This window comes from Orcinus orca, chromosome 20, assembly GCF_937001465.1.
Source record: "Orcinus orca chromosome 20, mOrcOrc1.1, whole genome shotgun sequence".
Lineage (NCBI taxonomy): Eukaryota > Metazoa > Chordata > Mammalia > Artiodactyla > Delphinidae > Orcinus > Orcinus orca.
In genome coordinates, this window is record NC_064578.1 from 40948516 (window position 1) to 40971730 (window position 23215).

General features: G+C 37.7%; 1 protein-coding gene across 5 annotated transcripts in view; it reads left to right on the plus strand.

Moving 5' to 3' along the window:
* Positions 1-23215, plus strand: part of ZNF507 (zinc finger protein 507) — a 47661-nt gene that overhangs the window by 9829 nt on the left and 14617 nt on the right. For 4 of the 5 annotated variants that reach the window (XM_049702857.1, XM_033415008.2, XM_004284859.3 and 1 more), the window contains 2 exons: positions 1505-1622; positions 5241-5355. In XM_049702857.1, the coding sequence (XP_049558814.1) occupies positions 1505-1622; positions 5241-5355 (233 nt within the window). Of the gene's footprint in view, positions 1-1504; positions 1623-5240; positions 5356-6979; positions 7078-23215 lie in introns of all 5 variants that reach the window. The other variant, XR_004479588.2, reaches the window with a different exon arrangement.

Consider the following 23215-nt stretch of genomic DNA (forward strand, 5'->3'; position numbering starts at 1 on the left):
GGTAATCTGCCCATGGGATCCCAACTAATTAGTATTAAAGTTGGGACTGAAGTCTGAGTTGTCTGGTGTAGGACTTTTTCCCCCTGCCTGCCGCCTCCTTTACAGGCCCTGTGTTTATTGGTTTAGTGTTTCCAAGTGTATATCTTTCTTAAAGTGTGTTGATTTTAAAGTGCAAGGGAATTACAAGGGATGTACAGTGGAGGAACATTGTACACTCATTTGACTTACACAAATTTAACCCTATGTGATCGATGCAGAAAAATACCTATTTTTCATCTTACGTGGCCCCAAAATGCAAGTCATTCACTTCAGCTGCTACACAACCAACCAACAGTGATTTATATCCTTGCACAAGCAAAAATGGACTGTATGGGACTTAATGAAAGACAGCACAGTGGAAATAGAGCCATGTATGTTATATTTTATGGGAAGTTTACAGTACCTTCAAGTACCGTGATTTTCATTTTAAGTGCCACCTAAAACCAGCAACCAGTATGAAAATACTGTTTTTGTAAAGGCAACTTGTGTTCATTGAATCATTGGTTTAGAACTTTTCTTCAATATGCCAGTTGACTGTTTGCGGGGGAAAAAAGTGTATTGTAAAGGGCTAACTGGGATGTCAACTTTTTTCTCAGATTAGCCAGAGTTGGGGTCCAGCTGGTAGTAAACAGGTAAGCAGGAATTAAAAAGCCTTTGAGTCTGAGATTCACTGCCTCTTGGATTGCTCTCATGAAATTCTGAAATGGCCTCTGGCCACTGGACAAGTAGCCATTCAAATGGGCTGCAAAGGCAAGTTCCAGGAGCTGCTTTTGCTGCTGCACTCTTTTTTTTTTTTTTGCGGTACGCGGGCCTCTCACTGTTGTGGCCTCTCCCGTTGCGGAGCACAGGCTCCAGACACGCAGGCTCAGCGGCTATGGCTCACGGGCCCAGCTGCCCTGCGGCATGTGGGATCTTCCTGGACCGGGGCAGGCGGACTCTCAACCACTGCACCACCAGGGAAGCCCGCTGCTGCACTCTTGATTCATGGGGGTGGGCGTAAGGGGGAAGATGTCCTTGGAGTCGCAGTTCCAACTAAGTCTCTTTTACAAATTTCGTTGATATTTAAAGGCAGAAATCAGCTGAAGTGCAGAAGTTAACTGATTGGATTTATTTTTGTGAAAGTACTGAGTTATTCTGAACACTCTGCTCTTTCCTCTGGGCTCACCAGTGTTTCAGGAAGCATACACATGCCATGCATAAGCACTCCCTAAGACAGTGGTGGCTTCCTTTCAGAGAATGTGAAAAGAGGAACTGCCTTTTTGATAAGATTGTGTTTTCCTTAGTGTATTTCTTTCCATAAGCTGTCAAATGTTTCAAGTAATCTTTTAACACGTTTGATTTTTAAATATTGGTAGTGTGTTCTAGGTACTAGGCGACGAAAGCAGTTAACTCCTTCTACAGCCTCCTAGTAACTGTGTAAATATGTTTATTGAAAATTACATATTAATTTCTCTCAATTTTTTAGAGTCAACTGAGGAACCATGAGAGAGAGCAACACAGTCTTCCAGATACCTTGTCAATAGCAACTTCTAATGAGTCAAGAATTTCCAGTGATAAAACTGATGGAAAATGTGTTCAGGAAGGTATCTGCATTTTTTTGTATAGACGATATTGATTAGCACATGAAGTAAAAAATGCCCTTCGTTGTCATGTGGGTTATTTTCAGGACTAAAGCTCCCATCTATATGCCTCTATTTTTAAACTGTGTGAGTGAATTTTATCTCTGAGTACTAAATGAAGTACTGTATTAGTAAGTACTCAGCCTCAACTGTATAGGTAGATATACTCTGCAATGTATGCTGTCCTATAAGAGCCAAGTACAGCAGAAACCCTGAGATGACATGCCAGCAAGCCAGGGAAGCTGCAGCACAGAAAGAAAGCCTCCTTTCCTTTCTCAGTACCAGCTGACCCACTGAGAACGTAGCTTTTGCAGATGGTAGGCCCCCACCTCAATCTTTAACTGAGGCTTCCTGCTGTGATCTTATTCTTATCCAAGTGTAACTGCCAGATTTCATCTGCATTATTTAAAAAAACAACACAGGCTGTTTTTATGTACTGGTTAGGTATCAGTCAGCCGAGTTTCTGCTAATAGGAATATTAGAATCAAAAGATTTAATTAGAGTTCCATGAAAAGGCGGATGCCACATCCGGAGAATTAAAGTGTAATAAGCTGTGCTTCCTTGCATCATCTCACTTAAATTGATATACTTTAAATGTCTCAAGTGTAGTACATAGTGTTTATGGGAAGTAAAATATACTGGAGTGACTTTCCTTTTTAGATTTCCTAAGAATTAAAGTTAGGAACAACTGCAGAGTAAAGTGTTTTACCATAATGTTTCATTAAACTGACCCCAGAAAGCAAAACTGGTTCTAGAATGTTTCTGAAAGAACTGATTTTGATACTGCTGCAGCACCAAAATTCCCTTGTCAAACAGATGTCATCCCTGTAAAACTGTCCAAAACAAAAGGAGTTTATGACATAGCATCTGTTCCTGCCATAGATGGCTGAGCTAAAACTGTTTTGTTTCCTTTTTAAAAAATAGCCCTAAATGCCTACTTTTATTTTAATTCATTATGTTTCCATATCCCCTTTAAAGGAGACATTAAAACATTTGATATCTTTGGGCCATAAATCCCTAATGAAGGAATAAAGTAAGTACTACTCACTCAGTGGCCCCAACTGTGGTTACTACCAGTGGTAGAATATGTCTTTTCTAGCACCATCTCTAAAAACAATAATTTTAAACTGGCCAAATGGGTTAACAAATTAAAATGCACGATTTGAATTAAAAATATTGAAATGTCAGCTCAAAATTAAAATAACCAATTTGAGCTTCATGGCATTAGCGTCTATCCACCACATTCCATTTTGCAGCCTCTCTTCTTTGTGGCACATGCTCTGTTTCTTAGGGCTACACGTATGGATTTTAAGTTGCTTGCCATGCCTCTCCTCCCCACCCCCACACCTCCACTTGGCTCTATTTGCTGTTCTCTATCGTGGTAGTGTAACAATTCAGACGGCTGATAACCTCCAGCGTACTTACATCTATACTGATACTTTATTGATTCGGTATTAGATTTCTCAAAATCTAGTTTTCAGGCCAAAGAACAAGTTTCTAGCTCACAAAGAAGATAAAAATAATTCATGTTTATCAAAACTTTTTTAACCCTTTAATAAACTAAACAAGAGGGGAGATGCATGCTTCTGTGGCTTCCAGTCTTCATCCATCACAATAGCACTGATAACTTGTGGCACGTTTTTGACTCAGAGATCCAATGTAATAGTACCTCAGACATTTGTTCTGCCAGAAGGCATGGAGTGCCCATCTTGAGCTGGATACTGTGCTAGGTGCTTGGAGTGTGGTGGAGGTGTCACTGCCTTCGAGGTACCCAGCCCAGTGAGGAACCCAAAACTGTACTGACAGGTATGTCAGCAAACACCACAGGTGCTCTGAGAGCTCTGGGCAAAGCACTTTCATATGATGTTTCTTCATGAAATTTAATTAAATTGTTCTTTATTGTAAATCTGTAATTTGCCAAGTCCTGGGGATTCTGTGTAAGCAAAACAGGCAGATCCCTACCCTCAGGGAGTCTCCAGCTAGTGATGGGTCAGACTTGACCCAGACATGCAGGTAACGTACAGACTGCGGTGAAGGAGGAGTACAACATGCTCCTGGGCTTACCAAACCATGCTGGGAGGTTCCAGTATTTCCATTTTGTAGATGAATAAACTGAGTCCTTAAGAGGTGAAATAATTTGCCCATGATCACATTGGTACTAAGTGGCAGAGCAGAGACTAAGCCCAAGTTTTTGAAATTTAAATCCAATATTCTTTCCATTGGAAACAGTTGCTTGAAGTAGCACAGGCTCTCATTCTGTGCTATATTAAGTTTTTCCATCTGTCATTTTTATTAGTTGTCATTGATCTGTAATATTTCTCACACAAAACCATTATCCAATATTTCACACTTCATTTTTTCAGAGTTTGTTTTTTTTTTTAACTGTATCTGGAGCAGTGCCACTTATCAAGTCCAAGTTTTTAACCTACCAATTAAGAGCAATACTTAGATTATAATTATGATTAGTGTGTGTATTAATGTTACAGATTTATACCAGGAAATCAGGACATTTTGTTCTGCCTGGCAAAAATAGTTACTAGCAAAAGAAATTTTAATTTTAGAAAGCTTAAATTTAACCTAAGGATTTTCTTTGTTTTGCTAAAATTTCCATGTGGGTTTTCTTTTGTATCACCACTTTTACTTTTATGCAGTGTGTGCTGTGTTCTACCTAAGCTTTCTTCCTGTCGTGTCTTGTTCTTCAGCTTCTATGCTTGCTTTGTTTCTGAATATAAAGCAGTCAGGCTATGAATAGGCTGTGGACTTTGTGGTGACAGAAGCGTAAAGAAATCACTGAGTATCTTCAGGAACAGTTTCCTATGACCAACTCATTCTGCTTGTATTGCCTCAAGCTTACCCTGATTTGAATTCCCCAGCCCTGTTGTTGCAGAGTGAGTTTAGTGACAAGGCCTGTTCCCATGGATCCATGTTTCCTAGATTTCGGAGAGCTGCATATTCATGTTAGTCCTTGTAAGCTGTCAGTTTACTAGGTATAATTATACTACATTAAATAGCACTTAATACTTTGCCATTGCTTTCCCTTCTGTTGTTGCTTTGATAGCTGACAGTTATAAACAAAGGAAACCTACAGAGTGAAAAAGCTTTGGGCTTTTTATATTGAGTTTGTTAGATATGCTTTGTAGCCATACTTTATAATGTTGTATTATAGTATTACAGCTTGTTGGCAAATCAATGTTTCCTTAAGACAATATATCCAATATTGATTAGACTAACACCTTTCAAATTAACAGTGTATCTCTGGTTAATTCACCTGTTACACAATCAGCAGGGCAGCTGGCATCAGGTTCATTATATTTTAGAATTTTGTACAAGGTTATGTAGAAGCTAACCCAATGTATCTATGTTTACAGATCAGATGATATTCACTTTATATCCACTGATAGTGCAGATGTAGGAGAACCTGTAAAGCTACATTCAAACTTGTTAACTTTATTAAACAGTGAGAAAGCCTTCATTGAAATGTTAGTACTGTGTGGTATAAATACTCATGTACAATGGAATGTAAATGCTGTCATTTTAATCTAATCAAAGCACGTCACTAAAACTGTGAAATACTTTGTCCAGGGAATAAGTCGTCGGTCCAGAAACAGTATAGATGTGATGTATGTGATTATACAAGTACAACGTACGTTGGTGTCAGAAACCACAGACGAATCCATAATTCTGATAAGCCTTATAGGTAAGTGTGATGATCCTAGAGTTTTAATACTTGTGTTACAATACTCTATAGTAAAGAAAAAAGTAGGAGTAATTAAAAATTCATAGCAGTTGTTTAAACATAGGTTAAGCACGAAGAAACTTTCACTTCCTGGTTTCATGAGTATTGCTTACTTTGTTAAAGAATATGAATTTTAAGCTTGAGTCTTAGGATGATAGGCTTTTTTTGTTTTTTTTTTTTTTGCGGTACGCGGACCTCTCACTGTTGCGGCCTCTCCCGTTGCGGAGCGCAGGCTCAGCAGCGATGGCTCACGGGCCCCGCCGCTCCACGGCCTGTGGGATCTTCCCGGACCGGGGCACGAACCCGTGTCCCCTGCATCGGCAGGCGGACTCTCAACCACTGCGCCACCAGGGAAGCCCTAGGCTTATTTTTGACTAGATTTTGTCTAGTTGCAATATAAGAAAATGTCTATATCCGTCAGTTTCATGTGGGTATAAACTCATAGCAGTTTTCAGTGCTTAGAGTACATTTCAATAATTTGGCAGTTAAGTACTCAATATTCCAGCAAAAGATTCTTAAAACTTAAAAGTAATAAAATTCCCTATGAAAGATTCTGTTTTTGAAAATAAATCTATCGTGTAGAGTAAGGTCATTTAATTTAATTTTGTCACTTGATTTTTTACAAAAGCCAATTCTAATACGTATTCAGAAAATATAGGCATTCTCAGTTGATCAAGATAGGCTGATAAATAGAAATAATTACTTCTTAAATAAACTTTGCCCCTTGAGAATAAACTGCTTGTTGTTTAAGTATAGTAAAGATGCAGATATTTTTGCATAGTTTGTCCAGCTGTCACAGAGCAATTTGTTCTACTTGCAGCTGTGAGGGAACATCAAGCTTCCACTCAGAGTTAAGCCAGTCACCATAACCAATAGTGAGTGCTAGGCAGTGGCAGAGCTCTTTTAACCCCTTAACAAAACTTGATTCGTGTTTTAACACTCTCCCCAGGTTTTATAGGTATGACACAGGTCACTGTGGGAAAGTTACTGTATTAATATGTAAATGAAAACCTGACAGACTATGCCTTAAAATGCCATTGTTTGATCCCATAGTGTGGCTCTCTCTATATATATATGTATACGGTTTTAAATATTTAATACACACTTAATTCGCTAACCAGCAGACTTATTTATAATCACTTTGCAGGCAGTGTATCTCTTTGCAAAAAGTTTTGTAGCTCCATGGAAGCTGTTTGATGTTGTGTCATTGTCTCTATTTTTATTTCAAATATTTTTAAAACTGGGATTGCTAAGAAAGATTTTTCCCCTATTATTAAGGCCATTAACCATTATTAACAATAGTTCAATGCCATACATTGTAGATGAAGCATGCTAGGTAGTATTTAACATGTATCATTTATCATTTACACTAGGAAATATTTAGGAGAGCGTGATGGAAATGGAGGACACTAGTTCATCTGATATGAGGAGAAAGCCTTGTCTTTATATTTCAGGTGTCTGTTCTTAAATTTAATGACATACCATGTAATCCAGGCAAGAATAAGATAACATTCTCTGGGTCTAGAACTAGACTGTTTGTTGAAATTCACTGAGAAATATTTATTGAGCAAATATTATGTTCCAGGGGCTGTGTTAGACTCTTAGACTGTTGTCACAATAAAAAGGTATCATCCCATCCTGATGGTGGCGCAGATTTCACAGAGGACAAAAAGGAAAAAAAAGGTATCATCCCTGCCATCTTGAAGCTTTAGACAATGAACAAGTAAACTCTCAAATATACAATTATGATAGATTTATGAAGGAGGTTAATGATTGATTCTGGTTCTGTAGAAGAGAGTTTCACATCCACCTGAATAGATTAGTCTTAAGCTAAAAGACTCATTTTGATAGCTTTTGCTATTTTAGGGATTATGTTTTCTCATGTTCTTAAAATACTCACACTCATAGGATTGGTTGCAAGTTGTCCTAGGGACTTCCTTCCAATGGGCAACATCCTGTGAGAATCTTCTTCCTGTTACATCAGAGAAGTCTCAGTATGTTATTTTCCAGATTTGTTCACACCGTCTCACTGGGTTTGGCCTGAGTGCCTTAGAAAAAATGTTGTCATACCAACCCCTCCATGTAATTATTACCTTTCACGTAAGACTTATTTTCCAACTTTCGAATCTTGTGACTCTTCTTTTAACCTTCTTTAAATACTTTAAATACTTATCCTTCTTTGTCTTCGTGGGATTTGCCGTCTACGGAGCATTATGGATTAACATGTTCTATTTCGGTATGTTTCTTGGACTTTCTCTTCATTGTCACATACTGTTTGCCTTAAGCTTAGCTAGGAAGCACAGCCTTCTTGATATCTAATTTAATCACAGTAGTTTTTCTGGCTTATTTCATTTGTGCTTCACTCAGTTCTGCTGCCTAGTACACTTATGGTCAGAGTTGAGACTTGTTTTCTCAGGGTGCCTACCCTGTGCATTTCTCATTCCCTACTTTTTGTAAAGAAACGTGCTCACAAGTAGCAGTGATAAATTTCTTATAGAGTGAGAGTGCATCGCTACACCACATGTAGTCTTTGCATGAGGGCAGAACAGGTTGATTGTTTGTGTTTAATGTGCCTGTTATGTGCCTGTTTCTGCAGTATTGATAACTATTCTTTTCTCTTGCCTTTGCTTTTATGTTGCCATACTGGTCCTTCACTGAGCCCATTCGTGTGATCTGGGCAGTATAGCTTCATGTATCAGAGCCCTGGCTCTGGGAGCACATAGTCCTGGGACTGAATCTGAGCTCTCTGACTTATGGCATTTGTCCCCTTGGGCAAACTATCTCACTTCTCTATGCTTGGCCTTGTCATTTCTAAAATGAGGATAATTAAGACACCTGCTTTACAGGACTGTTGTAAGGACTAAATTAAATACCATATGTAAGATCCTGGCACATCATAAGCACCCCATAAATGGTAGCTGTCTAATAGTTATTGGGCCCAGTTTTTATCCTTACCCCTTCTCACTGATTCATTGTCTAACCATACACACAAAAAAACGTTGACCTCTCATCATTTGGAAAACAGAGTAATTCTGTTCGTGGACAGGAAGCTTATTAGGTTTTTTTTTTGTTTTTTTTAACAAGAGAGATGCTGTACCCAGGCAGAAATACTGTCACAGCTGAGGTCCCCATGCTGTGTTAACTGCCTTGGAGGCGACTCTGTCTTGGGGAGCACTCGTGCTCTAGTCTCAGGCCTGGACCATACACCACCTCTGCCCAACCGGGTGACCCTGGGGATGTTATTCTAAGCTAACCCTCCTTTCCCATATGAACCTGGTGAGAATATTGCTCAGCTCATAAATTTTGGGGAGGATTGAATGAGATTATATGTATTAAGCACCGATCATGTTACTTGGAGCATTGAAGGGCCTGGTTCCTTTCTTCTGCTCATCAAGTCATGAGGTCATCTCAGAAACCCTGTCCTCATTGCAGAAGGAAGAGAGCTGTTTTTCATTCCATGTTAGGACAGGGAAAGATGAAAAAAGCATCATCCCATCCCAGTCCTACCAAATGCAGCAGACTTTGTTTTTCAGTGCTTTATTAAGGAACCTTCGGAGTAAACCACATACCAGTTATTGTTATACTTGATATTTATAACACTGACCCCAAAAGTTACTAAAAGGTCCATTCAGAATTTTCAGGTATTGGATTGTCTTCAGTTTAGTTTAATATTGCAGTACTAGAGTTTCCCCTGCTTTCCTTCCCCCAATACCACCTTTGTGAATGACTGGCTAGAGATGGAGATGGGACAACAAAACGTCTTCCTCAGGTTCCCAAGTTTCCTCCTGACTATGTGGCATTGAACCCATTTTCCCTTAGAAACATAATTGTATTGGTACTTAGGTTCCAAAACTACATGGCAAGGCGGAGGGTAGGAGGGACAACAAGACAGAGGGAAGTACATGGTCTTTGGACTGAAGTACTCAGTACACTCCCTGGCACATAGTAGGTACTCAGTAAATGACTGGTAATTATGTGTATACCTCAGTTTTTTTAATCTATAAAATGGCTCTGGTTGTATAAGTTTATTATATTTTGAAAATAAATATGTAGTAATATTCTTCCTTAAGTAGAAGAGCTACCCAGATGTGTATGTTGATTTTTTAATACAAATCCTATTTTAATACCCAGCCCCAAAATACCCAATATTTCCTTAAATGTTTCAAAAGTATCCTTTTAGAGTTATTTTGTTTATATTAGGAGGTCTAAACATTGCATTTGATTGATAAGTCTCTGTCTCTTTAAAATTTTGAAATACACTTTATAACTTACGGCAGTATATATCATGAAAATTGCGTAAGTTAAAAACATACAGTTTAATGCATAAATTAAAAGCATACAGCTTGATGAATGGTCACAAAATAAACCCATCCTTGTAACTCCTCAGACCAGGAAATAAACCATTGCCAACTCCTCAGCAGCACCCTCTTCTTGGCCCTTCCACTCACTAACTTCCCCCTATTCCCCACCAGGTGATCACCATCTTGACTTCTAACATCATAAATTAGTTTTGCCTGTTTGTGAACTTAATATAAATGAAACCATACAGTACATATTCTTTTATGTGTACCTTCTTTTTTTTTATGAATTTACTTTATTTTTGGCTACATTGGGTCTTCATTGATGCGTGCAGGCTCTCTCTAGTTGCGGTGAGCAGGGGCTACTCATTGCGGTGGCTTCTCTTTTGGTGGAGCACGGGTTCTAGGCGAGTGGGCTTCAGTAGTTGTGGCACGTGTGCTCAGTAGTTGTGGCTCGCGGGCTTCAGTAGTTGCTGCATGTGGGCTCAGTAGTTGTAGCGCATGGGCTTAGTTGCTCTGTGACATGTGGGATCTTCCCGGACCAGGGATTGAACCCGTGTCCCCCGCATTGGCAGGCGGATTCTTAACCACTGCTCTACCAGGCAAGTCCCTATTTCTAGCTTCTTTCACTCAACATCATTGTGTGTAATCAGTGTAGAACTAATGCATTCCTTTTTATTACTGTATAGTATTCCATTGTAAGATTATACCACAATTTATTTTTTTATTGTACTACTGATGGATATTTGGATTATTGCCAGATGTTCCCCCATTGTGAGTAACACCATTTTGAATACTCTTTTACATATGTTTTGGTGCATATATGAAATGGTTCCTTTTCCATTGGTTTATACCTAGGAGTGTAATATGTGGGTAATGAGGGTGTGCTATGTTCAGGTTTGGTGGATATTGTCAACAGTTATCCAAAATGGTTATACCAGTTTACAGTGGTTGTACCAGTTCATACCCTCATCAACACTTTGTATTATCAGTCTTGAATTTTGATCATTCTGGTAGGTGTGTATGTTGTTGTGGTTCTCATTTGCATTTCCTGATGATTTATGACGTTGAGCATCTTTTCATTTGTTAATTGCACATTTCTTTATTGGGTGGTCTGCCTTTTACTGACTGATTTGCAGCAGTTCTTTATGTGTTCTGAATACAAGTTTTTTTGTCTATTATGTATATTGCACATATCTTCTAAACTGTGGCTTGCCTTTCTACTCTCAGTGGTATCTTTTGAAGAACACAGATTTCTAGTTTTAATGTAATCAAATTTATTAATCTTTTTCTTTGTAGTTAGGGCTTCTATGTCTTTATACTCTGAAGTTGATGCTGATTTTTCTGAATAGCCTTGTGAGTAAGGTAGATGATGAAGAGAGGGGTAAAAATGTGTGCTTATAAAATAATGACCCTGATTTTCAGGGATTCACATCAACTGGGTCAAGAAACCTGTGTGCTTATGTGTTAATGACCCTGATTTTCTAATATGACACAAAAAGTAAAAGAAAAATCTTAAAAAAAATCCAGGGACTTCCCTGGTGGTCCAGTGGTTAAGACTCTGCCTTCCAGTGCAGGGGGTGTGGGTTCGAGCCCTGGTCGGGGAACTAAGATCCCACGTGCCTCACAGCCAAAAAACCAAAACATAAAACAGAAGCAATATTGTAACAGATTCAATAAAGACTTTAAAAAATGGTCCACATCAAAAGAAAAAAAAAATCCAGAAAGGTCTTAAGCAATGGAAATGACATTTGGAATGACAGGGTTGCCTCCTGTGTGTGGTCAGTCATTGTAAAAAGTCTGGTCTTTATGTAAATATAAACATATTACAAACAGTAATAATAATAGCTAACTTTTTTTTAGAACATTTTTCATGGACCAGGCAATGTGCTAAGTACTCAATATGTGTCAGCTCCCTTAATCCTCATGACAGCCCAGTACTTAGGAATATTACTACCCCAGTGTTGTAGATATGGAAACAGAGGCTGGAAGGACTGAACAATTTTCCATGGTCTCAGAAGTGGCAGAGCCAGGGCTTGAACCCTTGCTCCTGTCAGCTATGCCGTTCTGCCTGTACCTGCTTGGCCAGAGAGAACTCTTCGTGAGCCGTACTGCTGCTGCATACCAAACCACCTCCAACTTAGTGGTGTGGAACAACAGCTCTTTTATTTTGCTCAGGGATTCTGTGGGTCAGGAATTCAGAAAGGGCACTATAGGGGTGGCTTGTGTCTGCTCTGTGAGGTCTGGGGCTCGGGAGGGAAGGCTTGAAGGCTGGAGGTGACTGAGACGGCTGAGGTTGCAGGCATCTGAAGGCTCCCTCACCAGTCTGGGGGTTGATGCTGGCTGTCAGCTGGGGCCTCAGCTGGAACACGTACATGATTTCTCCACGTGGACTTTCCAGATGTGCTAGTTCCAAAAGTGAATGCTTAGGTAAGAAGTAGACAAAAGCTGTATTACCTTTTATGACCTACCCTTGGAAGTCACATACCATCACTTCCACCATACTTGCAGACTTCTTAAATCTCTTTTAATCTGAAGGCATGTTGAATCGTTAGTCAATTATGTTGGCTTAGGGAAAATCTCAAGTCTTTGAAAAACTTCAGTTTGTTTTAAGGAAAACAGTTTAGCTGATAGTTTAATTTGGAGGGAAAATATATGTTTTGTTTGGAAGGAATGAACTAAAGGAGTTTGTTTTTCTCAGTGGCATAAAGAGTTCTTGGGTTCATCACAAAATTTGAAGTGGCTACTTCTCTGGGCCTTAGTTATTTATTCCTTTAAAAGCATAGAAAACTAATTGAATGTGGTAAGACAAACCCTATTGCAAAATTTCTCCTGCAGTCTTTTCATGTATGTTCAAGTCACACCTCGAATATTGCAGGACATCCACATTCTGCTTTCCTCTGCCTAACCTCTCAAGACAGTTCCTAATTGAATCAGACCTGGAGTAATGTCCAAGTAAGGCCCCAGGCGAAGGAAATAGGGTAGTTTAACCACATCCTTATCTCTGTGGGGTTCTGGGACTAAAGTAACTGACCCTTTATCGATGGGAGAAAGCCTGTAGAAAAATTCAGTCCGTTTTTTAGCCAGATTGAGAAACCTTGGGTTTTCCAATGTCAGATGTTTTCCACACCACCAAGCAACTCAATTCTCAGCAGATATTAGCTGAGTGTTCTGCAAATTCAATTCAATTCTGACACTTTTCTACCTGGAGATAGTATCAGATCCCACCAGTTAAGGGCCCAGTCCCACAAGACTGCCATTACTTCAGATGCCAATCACAAGTCTATGTTGTTACCTGTGCTTCTGACTGGCTGACTGTAAATCAGGTTTTAAATCAACTGTAAATGAGGTTCTCGTGACTCCCTCCTCAGGTTTGATTAATTTGCTGGAGAGGATATTATAAAGGATACAGATGTACAGCTGGATGAAGACGTACAGAGGGCAAACTCTGTGGAGAGGTGGAACTTCCATGCCCTCTCTGGACATGCCACTCTGCCAGCCCTTCCATGTGTTCACCAACCCGGAAGCTCTCTGAACCATCCTTTAGGTTTTTATGGAGACTTCATTACATAAGCACCATTGATTAAATCATTGGCCTTGATGGCTGAACTCAATCTCCAGTCTCTCCTCTGGACTGAAAGTTCCTACCCTCTAATCACATGGTTGGTTCCTCTGGCAGTCAGCCCCAATCCTTAGTTTACCTAGGAGCTTTCCAAAAGTCACCTCATTAACATAACGAAAGACTTCACTGCTCTCATCACTTAGGTGATTCCAAGGGTTATAGGAGCCCTGTGCCAAGAACTGGGACTAAGACTAAATACATATTATTATAAATCACAATATCACAGGTTTCTACATTGACTTTCTGTTCTTTTTCTGACTCAACAAAACACGTGGTCATGGAAATTACACCTTCATAAAAGAATATAGATAATAAAAAAGTAAACTATAATTTCAGAAAATAAGTGCAGCGAAGTGAATAAAACAAGATAGTAGTATAATAGTGGTTCTCATTTTTTTTTAACAAAGAGAATTTGGTTTGCTCCATGGAATTGTATAGGAAAAGTGGAGAAGGAATGAAAATGTGAAAATAATATTTTAGCTAACGGAAATATATTCTTAAGGGAGAAAAAATATATTTTAAGCCACCTTTACATAACTTCGAAGTTGAGGTTCTCTTATAGTATCCCTTCTCTAATCAGTTAAAAATCATTTTAGTAAATGCTTACCCTTATCAGATTGTTCCTACTTTTTTTTTTCATACTTAGATCTTTTAATGAATATTCACCATTATAAGTGTCCCTTCAGAATAACCTTTGTACCAGGCTAAGGTAGGTACTCATAGAATTAGGACTTAGTTGTTCAGCACACTGCTCTTGCTTTATCTCTCCTTTCCTCTCCTTAAAAAAAAAATTTTAAGGACTTCATATTAAGGGATATTGATTAACAGCAAATTTTACAGAAATAAGTCTTTGTCCAACAAAATGAGAGAGAGAAACTTGGAAAGTAAAAAGCTTCATCTATATGCATTGTTTACTTAGGAAAGCTAATGAAAGTGGTAGATTCTAGGTTAGCTCATAGATTACATTGAATTGTTAGAAAAGAGCATTTCTGACCATGCATAATATTTCACTGTAAATTTTAGCTTTTCTCAAACTTTAAGGTGTACTTGTCCTCCACACACTATTCTAAAAATAATTTGAGTGTTTACTTCTGGAATATGTGATTCACTACTTCTATAAATATCCATTATTTATTTATTTTAATTTTTATTTTTGGCCATGCCACACAGCTTGTGGGATCTTAGTTCCCCAACCAGGATTGAACCTGTGCCCCCTGCAGTGGAAAGCGCAGAGTCCTAACCACTGGACCACCAGGGAATTCCCTCCATTATTAATTTAAATGTGCTTATTTCATCATACCTGGTGTCTCCCTAATGTAGTAAATGCTGACAGGTCAAAAGCCTTAAAAATGGCAATGTCCCACAGTTCAGGAACATTCTTACCTCTCGGAAAGTAAGAGGGGCAATCAATATGGGGCACACAGGGAGTTTCAAAGGTATACTGGTAATATTCTATATCTTAACTATGAGTGTTCATTTTTTCTTTATTATTCTTAAAGATTATGGGGGTTGGGGGGATGGACTTTATCCTACAGAATAATCAGCAATAGATATAGAACATATTTGTTACAAGATTGTTTATAATGTTTAAAAGATCAAAAACATTCTCTGTACTAATAGTAGAATGATTAAGTGATGACACTTTCATAGAGTGGAACATTAAACCCCATTGAAAATGTATAACTTTTAACTTGAGAAAGTACTATGGAACATTGTCAAAAATAGGATTAAAAATCTGTAGTATTTTCCACTTTTGCTTCAGATCTATGTATGTACCTTAAAAAGATTGGGAAATTATGCAAGTGATTCTTTAGAATCTGTACTTAACTTGCCTGTATATTTTTTGTATAAGGGATATAGATTATATAATCAGGGAAATGTTTAAATAAAGACCGCATTTGCTGACCAGGTGAGTTAGGACAGAAATTGGCTTAGCAATTTTAACTAAACATCCAAAAGCAGGGGCTCCCGTTTTAGACAATATACCAAAGTAGATAAAGTGAACAACTCTCCCAATGACAATAACTAAAATGCTAGGTAAATATTTAAAACAGTGTTTATATGTATAGTTCATCTATCAGGGAAACTGAGAAACTGCAGAGGTAAAAATCAAAGTAAAGCAGGTAGACTGTGAGGTAAATGAGCTATACCTATTAACATGAATGAATCTCAGAAACATTGAGCCAAGACAAAGAAGTCACACAAGAATACATAAAGTGTGATTCTATTTATATGCTCAAAAATATGTGAATAAACAATATGTTAGGGATACATATAGGTAAAACTAAGAAAAAGTAAACAAATCATATAATACAAAATTCAGAGAAGTGATGCCTCTTTTGAGGAGGAACAGGTATGAGATGTTGAAGGAACCCTCAAAGAGCTCTTTAGAGGTAATGTTCTCCCTTAAGCAAGTATTATGAACCCAGTGTTTATCATTTTTTTAAATTGCATATACACCTTATACCACTCTTACATGTTTCACCAAAAATCATTTTTTCAGTCATAAATGTAAAGTATTACAAATTCTGTGGGACAGATGCTGATAAGGAAATGAAGTTAAGTACGTGGATTTTGTGGGTAGTTCAGTTTCTTGTTTGAGGTTTTGATTGGGTAATACATATGTGCACAGATGAACTTTAGAATCAGCTTGTCATAGTTTCCTCTTAAAATAATTCTGTTGCTGTTTGTATTGGGATCATGTTAAGCTTCTAGATTAATTTAGAAAGAATTAACAACTTTATACAAACAAGGTATGGGCTTTTCCATTTTTTCAGGTCATCTATTCTGTCCCTTTAAAGTTTTTTCCATGTATATTATTGTGTACATTTCTTGTTTTGCCTGTGTGTATATCCACACACACATATATGTGTGTATTAAGTACACAGATAGTCCTCGGTTTGTGCAATAGCATGGGACTTTAAAAATGACCGTGCAAGCTGGAACCATGCAAAGCCATCTTAATTAATGGTGAAAATTACAATTGTTCGATTACCTTTAAACATTTTTCTTAAAACATTAAAAACTCTTTTCTGTCAGTTATATAGGGAAATTAAAAATACTAAAAGTAATATTAACCTAGTACACTGTAACTTAAAACTTAGAAACATTGAGAATTAAAGTGTTTTATTTCTTGTAAGAAACTTCTCAAGAGTAGTTTGCGCGGTGCTTGCCTTCTCATTGTAGGCCTTACAGCATGGGGTGAGCAGCTTTTCTGTGCATTGGCCAGTTGTCATACTCCTTTCTAAGTATGGATCAACTTTCAAAGACATTTTATCCTTTGCTCTTTAAATATCATGAAACATCTCCGAGAGTTTCTGTAATATGAAATTTTTCACTGGCATAACCTCCCTGGGGAATAACTTTCCTTATTTATGTCGTTAAGTTCATCTTCATGGAGATCCTCTGGCTGCATATCCCGAGTTTCTTCAGTGGTGGCAGTGTCAGCATTCCTGTGGTCAGCTATTTGTTCTCTAACTCCATTTACATTTGAGTCTAATTTTACTTCCAGTGTTACCACTTTTCTGTTTCTTGCTCTATGTACTTCCATTTTGTTGGCCAGTTCTCTCTTTTGGATTATCCATTTTTGTAAAATGTTACATGGGTTTATCACTGGGATACAAGGAGGCAACGTAACTACATAGTTTGCTGTCTGTGAGTGAATTAATAGAAGTGAGTGACTAATCACTGACAGACTTTGAAAGAAACGACATAATTAGTCACTGATCATAAAGCATCTTTGTTTTCATAGTGGACCAAAGAGTTCCCGGTGAAGTTTGTACTCTACAGTTACTCACAGTTAATGTACTATGAAATTTGAACAGTGTTGTTAGGAGACTCATTTAACTAAGCCATAGTAACCAAAATCCATGCATATCAGAACCATACACAGCAAGGACTGCCTACATACACACAAGCACACACATACACACATACTTATTGCTAGGCTTATTCCTATGTATTTTTTTTTTTTCCATTGCTCTTATAACTTGGATCTTTTTCTTCCTTTCCTAGCTTTCAGTATTGTTCCTTGGGAAAGCTGTTGATCTATACAGGATGTTAGCTTTACATGCTTATTGAATTATCTTATTACTTGTAAAAGTTTTTAATTCCTGTTGGATTGCCAGGTATATAATTGTATTATCTGCAAATAATTTTCTCAACCTTTCCTTTATGATATTTGTACCTCTTCTTTTATTACCTAATTGTACTGACTAGTAGCTCCACAACACTTAAGTAATAGTGGGGATAGTGACCATCCTTATTTTGTTCTTGGGCTTAATGGGAATGATTCTGGTGTTTCCTCATTAAACTTTATACTAGTTTTGGGGTTGAAAGAGATACATTTTTGAAGATAGATAGATAGATAATTTGTAGAATTATTCACCTACTGTATTTTGGTGAGAAATTTTATTGAGTGTTAACTGGGTTTAACTGTTGTCAGCCTGATCCAAGTACCTCCTAAAATGTGGTAGGGAACACAGCTGTACCCATGAAGTATATTTGCAAAAAAAAAATAGAAGTGAAAAAAACTAACCCTGAATCTAATGAAACCTCTACATCAGTAGTTCTCACCAGGTGAGACATTTGGCAGTGTCTGGAGACATTATTGGTTGTCGCAACAGGGAGAGAAGGTGCTAGTAGCCAGTGATGCTGCTAAAAACATCCTACAATGCCCAGAGCAGCCCCCACAATAAAGAATTATCTAGTCCAATGTCAAGTGCTAAGGTTTAGAACCCTTTTCTAGATCTCACTACCAGTTTACAAAAACTGGGGGGAATACAGGAACATAACACTAACAGAAAGTAATTAGTGCAGTTCATAATATGAGAAATTCTAGAAGGCAGATGACCTGGTTTCTTCAACATATGAATGGCATGAGGGGGATGGGGGAAAGGAAGAAGAATTATTACAGATTAAAAGAGACTTAAGATATATGCCAACCAAATGCAATATAGTACTACACCATTTTATATGAGGGACTTGAGCATCTCAGATTTCGGTATCTGTGGGAGGTCTTGGAACCAGTTCCCTGCAGATACCCAGGGACAGCTGTGTAGATCTTGTTTGGATCCTCATTCAAGTAACACATTTCTGCAAAAATCAGGGAAATTTAAGTTGGGGGAATACATGAAACAAGACTGGCAGAATGTCGATAATTATTGGAGCAGGGTGGTGGAGATTCATTATTCTTTCCTACTTTAGTTTTTTGCTTAAAGATTTCCATAATAAAACGTTTTGTTTAAGATGGATACTGAATTTCTTTAGATTAACTTTCAGTGACAACAGTGAAAATATGACTTTTCTCTTCTGATCCTTTCAAATAGTGAATTATAATAATACTTTTCCTAATACTCTGTATTCCTAAAATAAGTGTCCCTTCTTCATGGTATTATTATTGTTTTAATGTACTGGAAGATTCTGTTTGCCAGCATTTTGTATCTGCATTGGTAGTCATAAGTGAGATTGATGTGTAGTTTTCTTTTTTCTGTTGCCCTTGCCAAATTTTAGTATCAGTGTTATTCTAACTTCATAAAAAGACTTTGAAAGCCTTTTTTAACTCTGGAACTTTTAAAGGTTCAAGCTAATTTAAATACAAAGAAGCTGGCTACTCTATTGACTTCAGCCACTGGAATGGTAAGCCTTTAGAAAAAAAAAATTGGTTATCTCATTTCTTTTTCTTCTTTCTCTGTTTCCTAAAAGAATGAACATATACTGGTGCAAACATCACAGCTTATGGGCTGTGTTCTCAATGACTTTTTTTTTTTTTGGCCACACCACGTGGCATGCAGGATCTTAGTTCCCTGATCAGGGATCAAACCCTGCAGTGGAAGCGTAGAGTCTTAACCACTGGACCGCCAGGGAAGTCCCAACTGTCAACTCTTTTTAATAGGCTATTTTTTAGAGGCAATTTAGGTTCATTGCAGTATTGAGCAGAAGTACAAAGATTTCCTATATACTCTCTGCCCCACATCCATAACCTCCCCCATTATCAGCATTCCCCACCAGAGTAGGCCATTTGTTAGAATTGATGAGCCAATATTGACACATCATTATCATCCTAAGTCTGTAGTTTATATTAGGGTTCACTCTTGGTGCTGTACACTATATGCATTTGAACAAATTTATAATGACCTGTATCCACCATTACAGTATTATAGTATCATACAGAGTAGTTTCACTGCCCTAAAAATCCCCTGAATCCCACCTATTCATTCCCCCTCAGTGGCCCAAACCCTGGTGACCACTGATCTTTTACTGATCCCATGGATGTGTAGAGTCACACCTGCAACTTTGTCCTTCTCCTTCAATATTGTGTTGGCTATTCTGAATCTTTTGCCTATCCATACAAACTTTAGAATCGGTTTGTCAGTATCCACAAAATAACTTGCTGGGATTTTTATTGGAATCGTATTGAATCTATAGATCAAGTTGGGAAGAACTGACATCTTGACAATATTAAGTCTTCCTATCCATGAATATAGAATCTCTCCACATTTATAGTTCTTTGATTTATCAGGGTTTTGTAGTTTTCCTCATATAGACGTTGTACATATTTTATTAGTTTTATACCCAAGTACTTCGTTTTCAGGACTGCTAATGTAAATGGTATTATGTTTTAATTTCAAATACCACTTGTTCATGGCTGGAATATAGGAAAGCAATTGACTTCTGTATATTAAGCTTGTGTCCTGCAACCTTGCTATAATCGCTTATTAGTTCCAGGAGTGTTTTGGTGTATTCTTTCAGATTTTCTGCATAGACAGTCATATCATCTGTGAACAAAAAAGTGTATATATATTTAGCTAAGACTTCAGTTATGATGTTGAAAAGGAATGGTGAGGGAGGACATCTGTGCTTCGTTCCTGAACTTACCAGGAAAGCTTCTAGTTTCTTATCAAGTATGATGTTACCTATAGATTTACTGCAGATATTCTTTGTCCATTTGAGGAAATTCCCCTCTGTTCCTAGTTTGCTGAGAGTTTCTATCATGAACGAGTGTTGGATTTTGTCAGATGCTTTTTCTGCTTCTGTTGATGTGTTTAGTATGTTTTTTCTTTACCTGTTAATGTGATGATTTATGTTGATTGATTTTCAAATGTTGAACCAGCATACCTGGGATAAATTACACTTGGTTATGGTATATAATTCTTTTTATGAATTGTTGGATTCAATTTACTGATATTTTGTTAAGGATTTTGCATCTATGCTCATGAAAGCTATTGGGCTATAGGTTTTTCTTTTTTTTCTTGTAATGTCTTTGTGTAGTTTTGGTATTAGAGTAATCCTGGCCTCATAGAATGAGTTAGGAAGTATTCCCTCTGCTCGTATATTCTGAAAGAAATTGTAGAGAATTGGTATAATTTATTCTTAAATGTCTGGTAGAATTCACCAGGGAACCCATCTGGATCTGGAACTTCCTGTTTTGGACCTGATTCAATTTCTTTAATAGATACAGCCCTCTTCAGATTGTCTGTTTTTTCTTGTGTGAGTTTTGGCAGATTGTGTCTTTCAAGGAATTGGTCCATTTCATGTAGGTTATCAAATTTGTGGGCACAGACTTGTTCATATTATTCCTTGATTATCCTTTTAGTGTCTGTGGGGTTTATAGTGATGTCCCCACTTTCATTTCTGGTACTAGTAATTTTTGTCCCTCTTTTTTCTTAAGTATCCTGTTTACTTTCTGGCTTATTGATTTTATTGTTCTTTTCAAAGAACCAGATTTTGATTTTGTTGATATTCTCTATTGATTTCCTGATTTCAATTTCATTGATTTCTGCTCTAATTTTTATTATTTCTTTTCTTCCACTGACTTAGGATTTAATTTGCTCTTTTTTTCTAGTTTACCAAAGTGGAGACTTAGATGATTGATTTTAGATCTTCTTTTCTAATACATGCATTTAATGCTATAAATTTCTCTCCAAGAAGAGAGAAAAGTACTGCTTTTACTGCATCCCACACATTTGGATAAGTTGTATTTTCATTAGTTTAAAATATTGTAAATTTTTTTGTGTGATTTCTTCCTTGACCCATGTGTTATGTATAAGTGTGTTGTTTAATCTCCAAATATTTTGAGATTCTCCAATTATCCTTCCGTTATGGATTTCTAGTTTCATTTTGGTCTGAGAGCAAACACTACATGATTTCTATTCTTTTAAATCTGTTAAGGTGTGTTTTTTGGCCCAGAATGAGGTCTATCTTGGTGAATATTTCATGTGTGTTTGAGAAGAATGTGTATTCTGCTGTTGTTGAATGAAGTAGTCTGTAGATGTCTATTATATCCAACTGATTGATGGGGGTGAGTTCAGCTATGTCCTTACTGATTTTTCTGCCTGCTGGATCTGTCCATTCCTACTACTACAATAGTAGTTCATTTATTTCTCCTTGCAGTTTTGTCAGTTTTTTGCCTTACATATTTTTACACTCTGTTGTTAAACACATTCATGCTAAGGATCATTATGCCTTCTTGGAGAAATGACCCCTTTGCATTATGTAATGCACCTTTTTTCCCCTGATAACTTCCCTTACTCTCAAGTCTGCTCTGTCTGAAATGAATATAGCTATTCCTGCTTTCTTTTGAAGAGTGTTAATTTGGTATATCTATGTCAGTCCATTTACTTTTCATTGATAACGTGTCTTTATAAAGTGGGTTTCTTATAGACAACATATAGTTGTGTCTTGTTCTTTATTCACTCTGACAATCTCCATCTTTTAATTGGTGTATTAAGACCATTGACGTTTAAAATGATGATTGATAGTTGAATTTATAGCTACCATATTTATTACTGTTTTCTATTTGTTTTCTGTTGTTCTTTGTTCTATTTTTTTTTTTACTCTTTTTCTGACTTTTGTGGTTTTCACTGAGCATGTTATATGATTCCATTCTCTCCTTTCTTAGCATATCAGGTATACTTCATTTTTTACTTTTTATTAATGGTTTCCCTAGCATTTGGCATATACATTTAAAGCTAATCAAAATCCACCTTCAAGTAACAATATACTGGCTTCATGGGTAGTCCAGGTACATTATAATAAAATAACCTAATTCTTCTCTTCCATCCCTTGCATCACTTCTTTCATTCATTTCACTTATACATAAGCATGTGTGTGTGTGCGTGCGCACATACATAATCATACATAAGCATACATAATCGGATACATTGTTGCCATTATTATTTTGAACAAACTGTTATCTCTCAGATCAATTAAAAATAAGGACTTCCCTGGTGGTCCGGTGGTTAAGACTTCACCTTCCAATGCAAGGGGTGCGGGTTCAATCCCTGGTCGGGGAGCTAAGATCCCACATGCCTCCTGGCTAAAAAACCAAAACATAAAACAGAAGCAATATTGTAACAAGTTCAATAAAGACTTTAAAAATGGCCCACATTTAAAAAAAAAAATCTGAAAGAAATGCGAGAGAGGAGCTTCAAGATGACAGAAGAGTAAGAAGGGAGATCACCTTCCTCCCCACAAATACATCAGAAATACATCTACATGTGGAACAACCCCTAGAGAACACCTACTGAACACTGGCAGACGACCTCAGACCTCCCAAAAGGCAAGAAACTCCCCACGTACCTGGGTAGAGTAAAAGGAAAAGGAAAAAACAGACAAAAGAATAGGGATGGAACCTGCACCAGTGTGAGGGAGCTGTGAAGGAGGAAAGGTTTCCACACACTAGGAATCCCCTTCGCAGGCAGAGACTGTGGGTGGCGGACGCAGGAAGCTTCAGAGCCACGGAGGAGAGCACAGCAACGGGTGCGGAGGGCAAAGCAGAAACATTCCCGCACAGAGGATCAGTGCCGGCCAGCTCTCACCAGCCCGAGAGGCTTGTCTGCTCACCCGCCAGGACAGGTGGGGGCTGGGAGCTGAGGCTCTGGCTTCAGAGGTCGGATCCCAG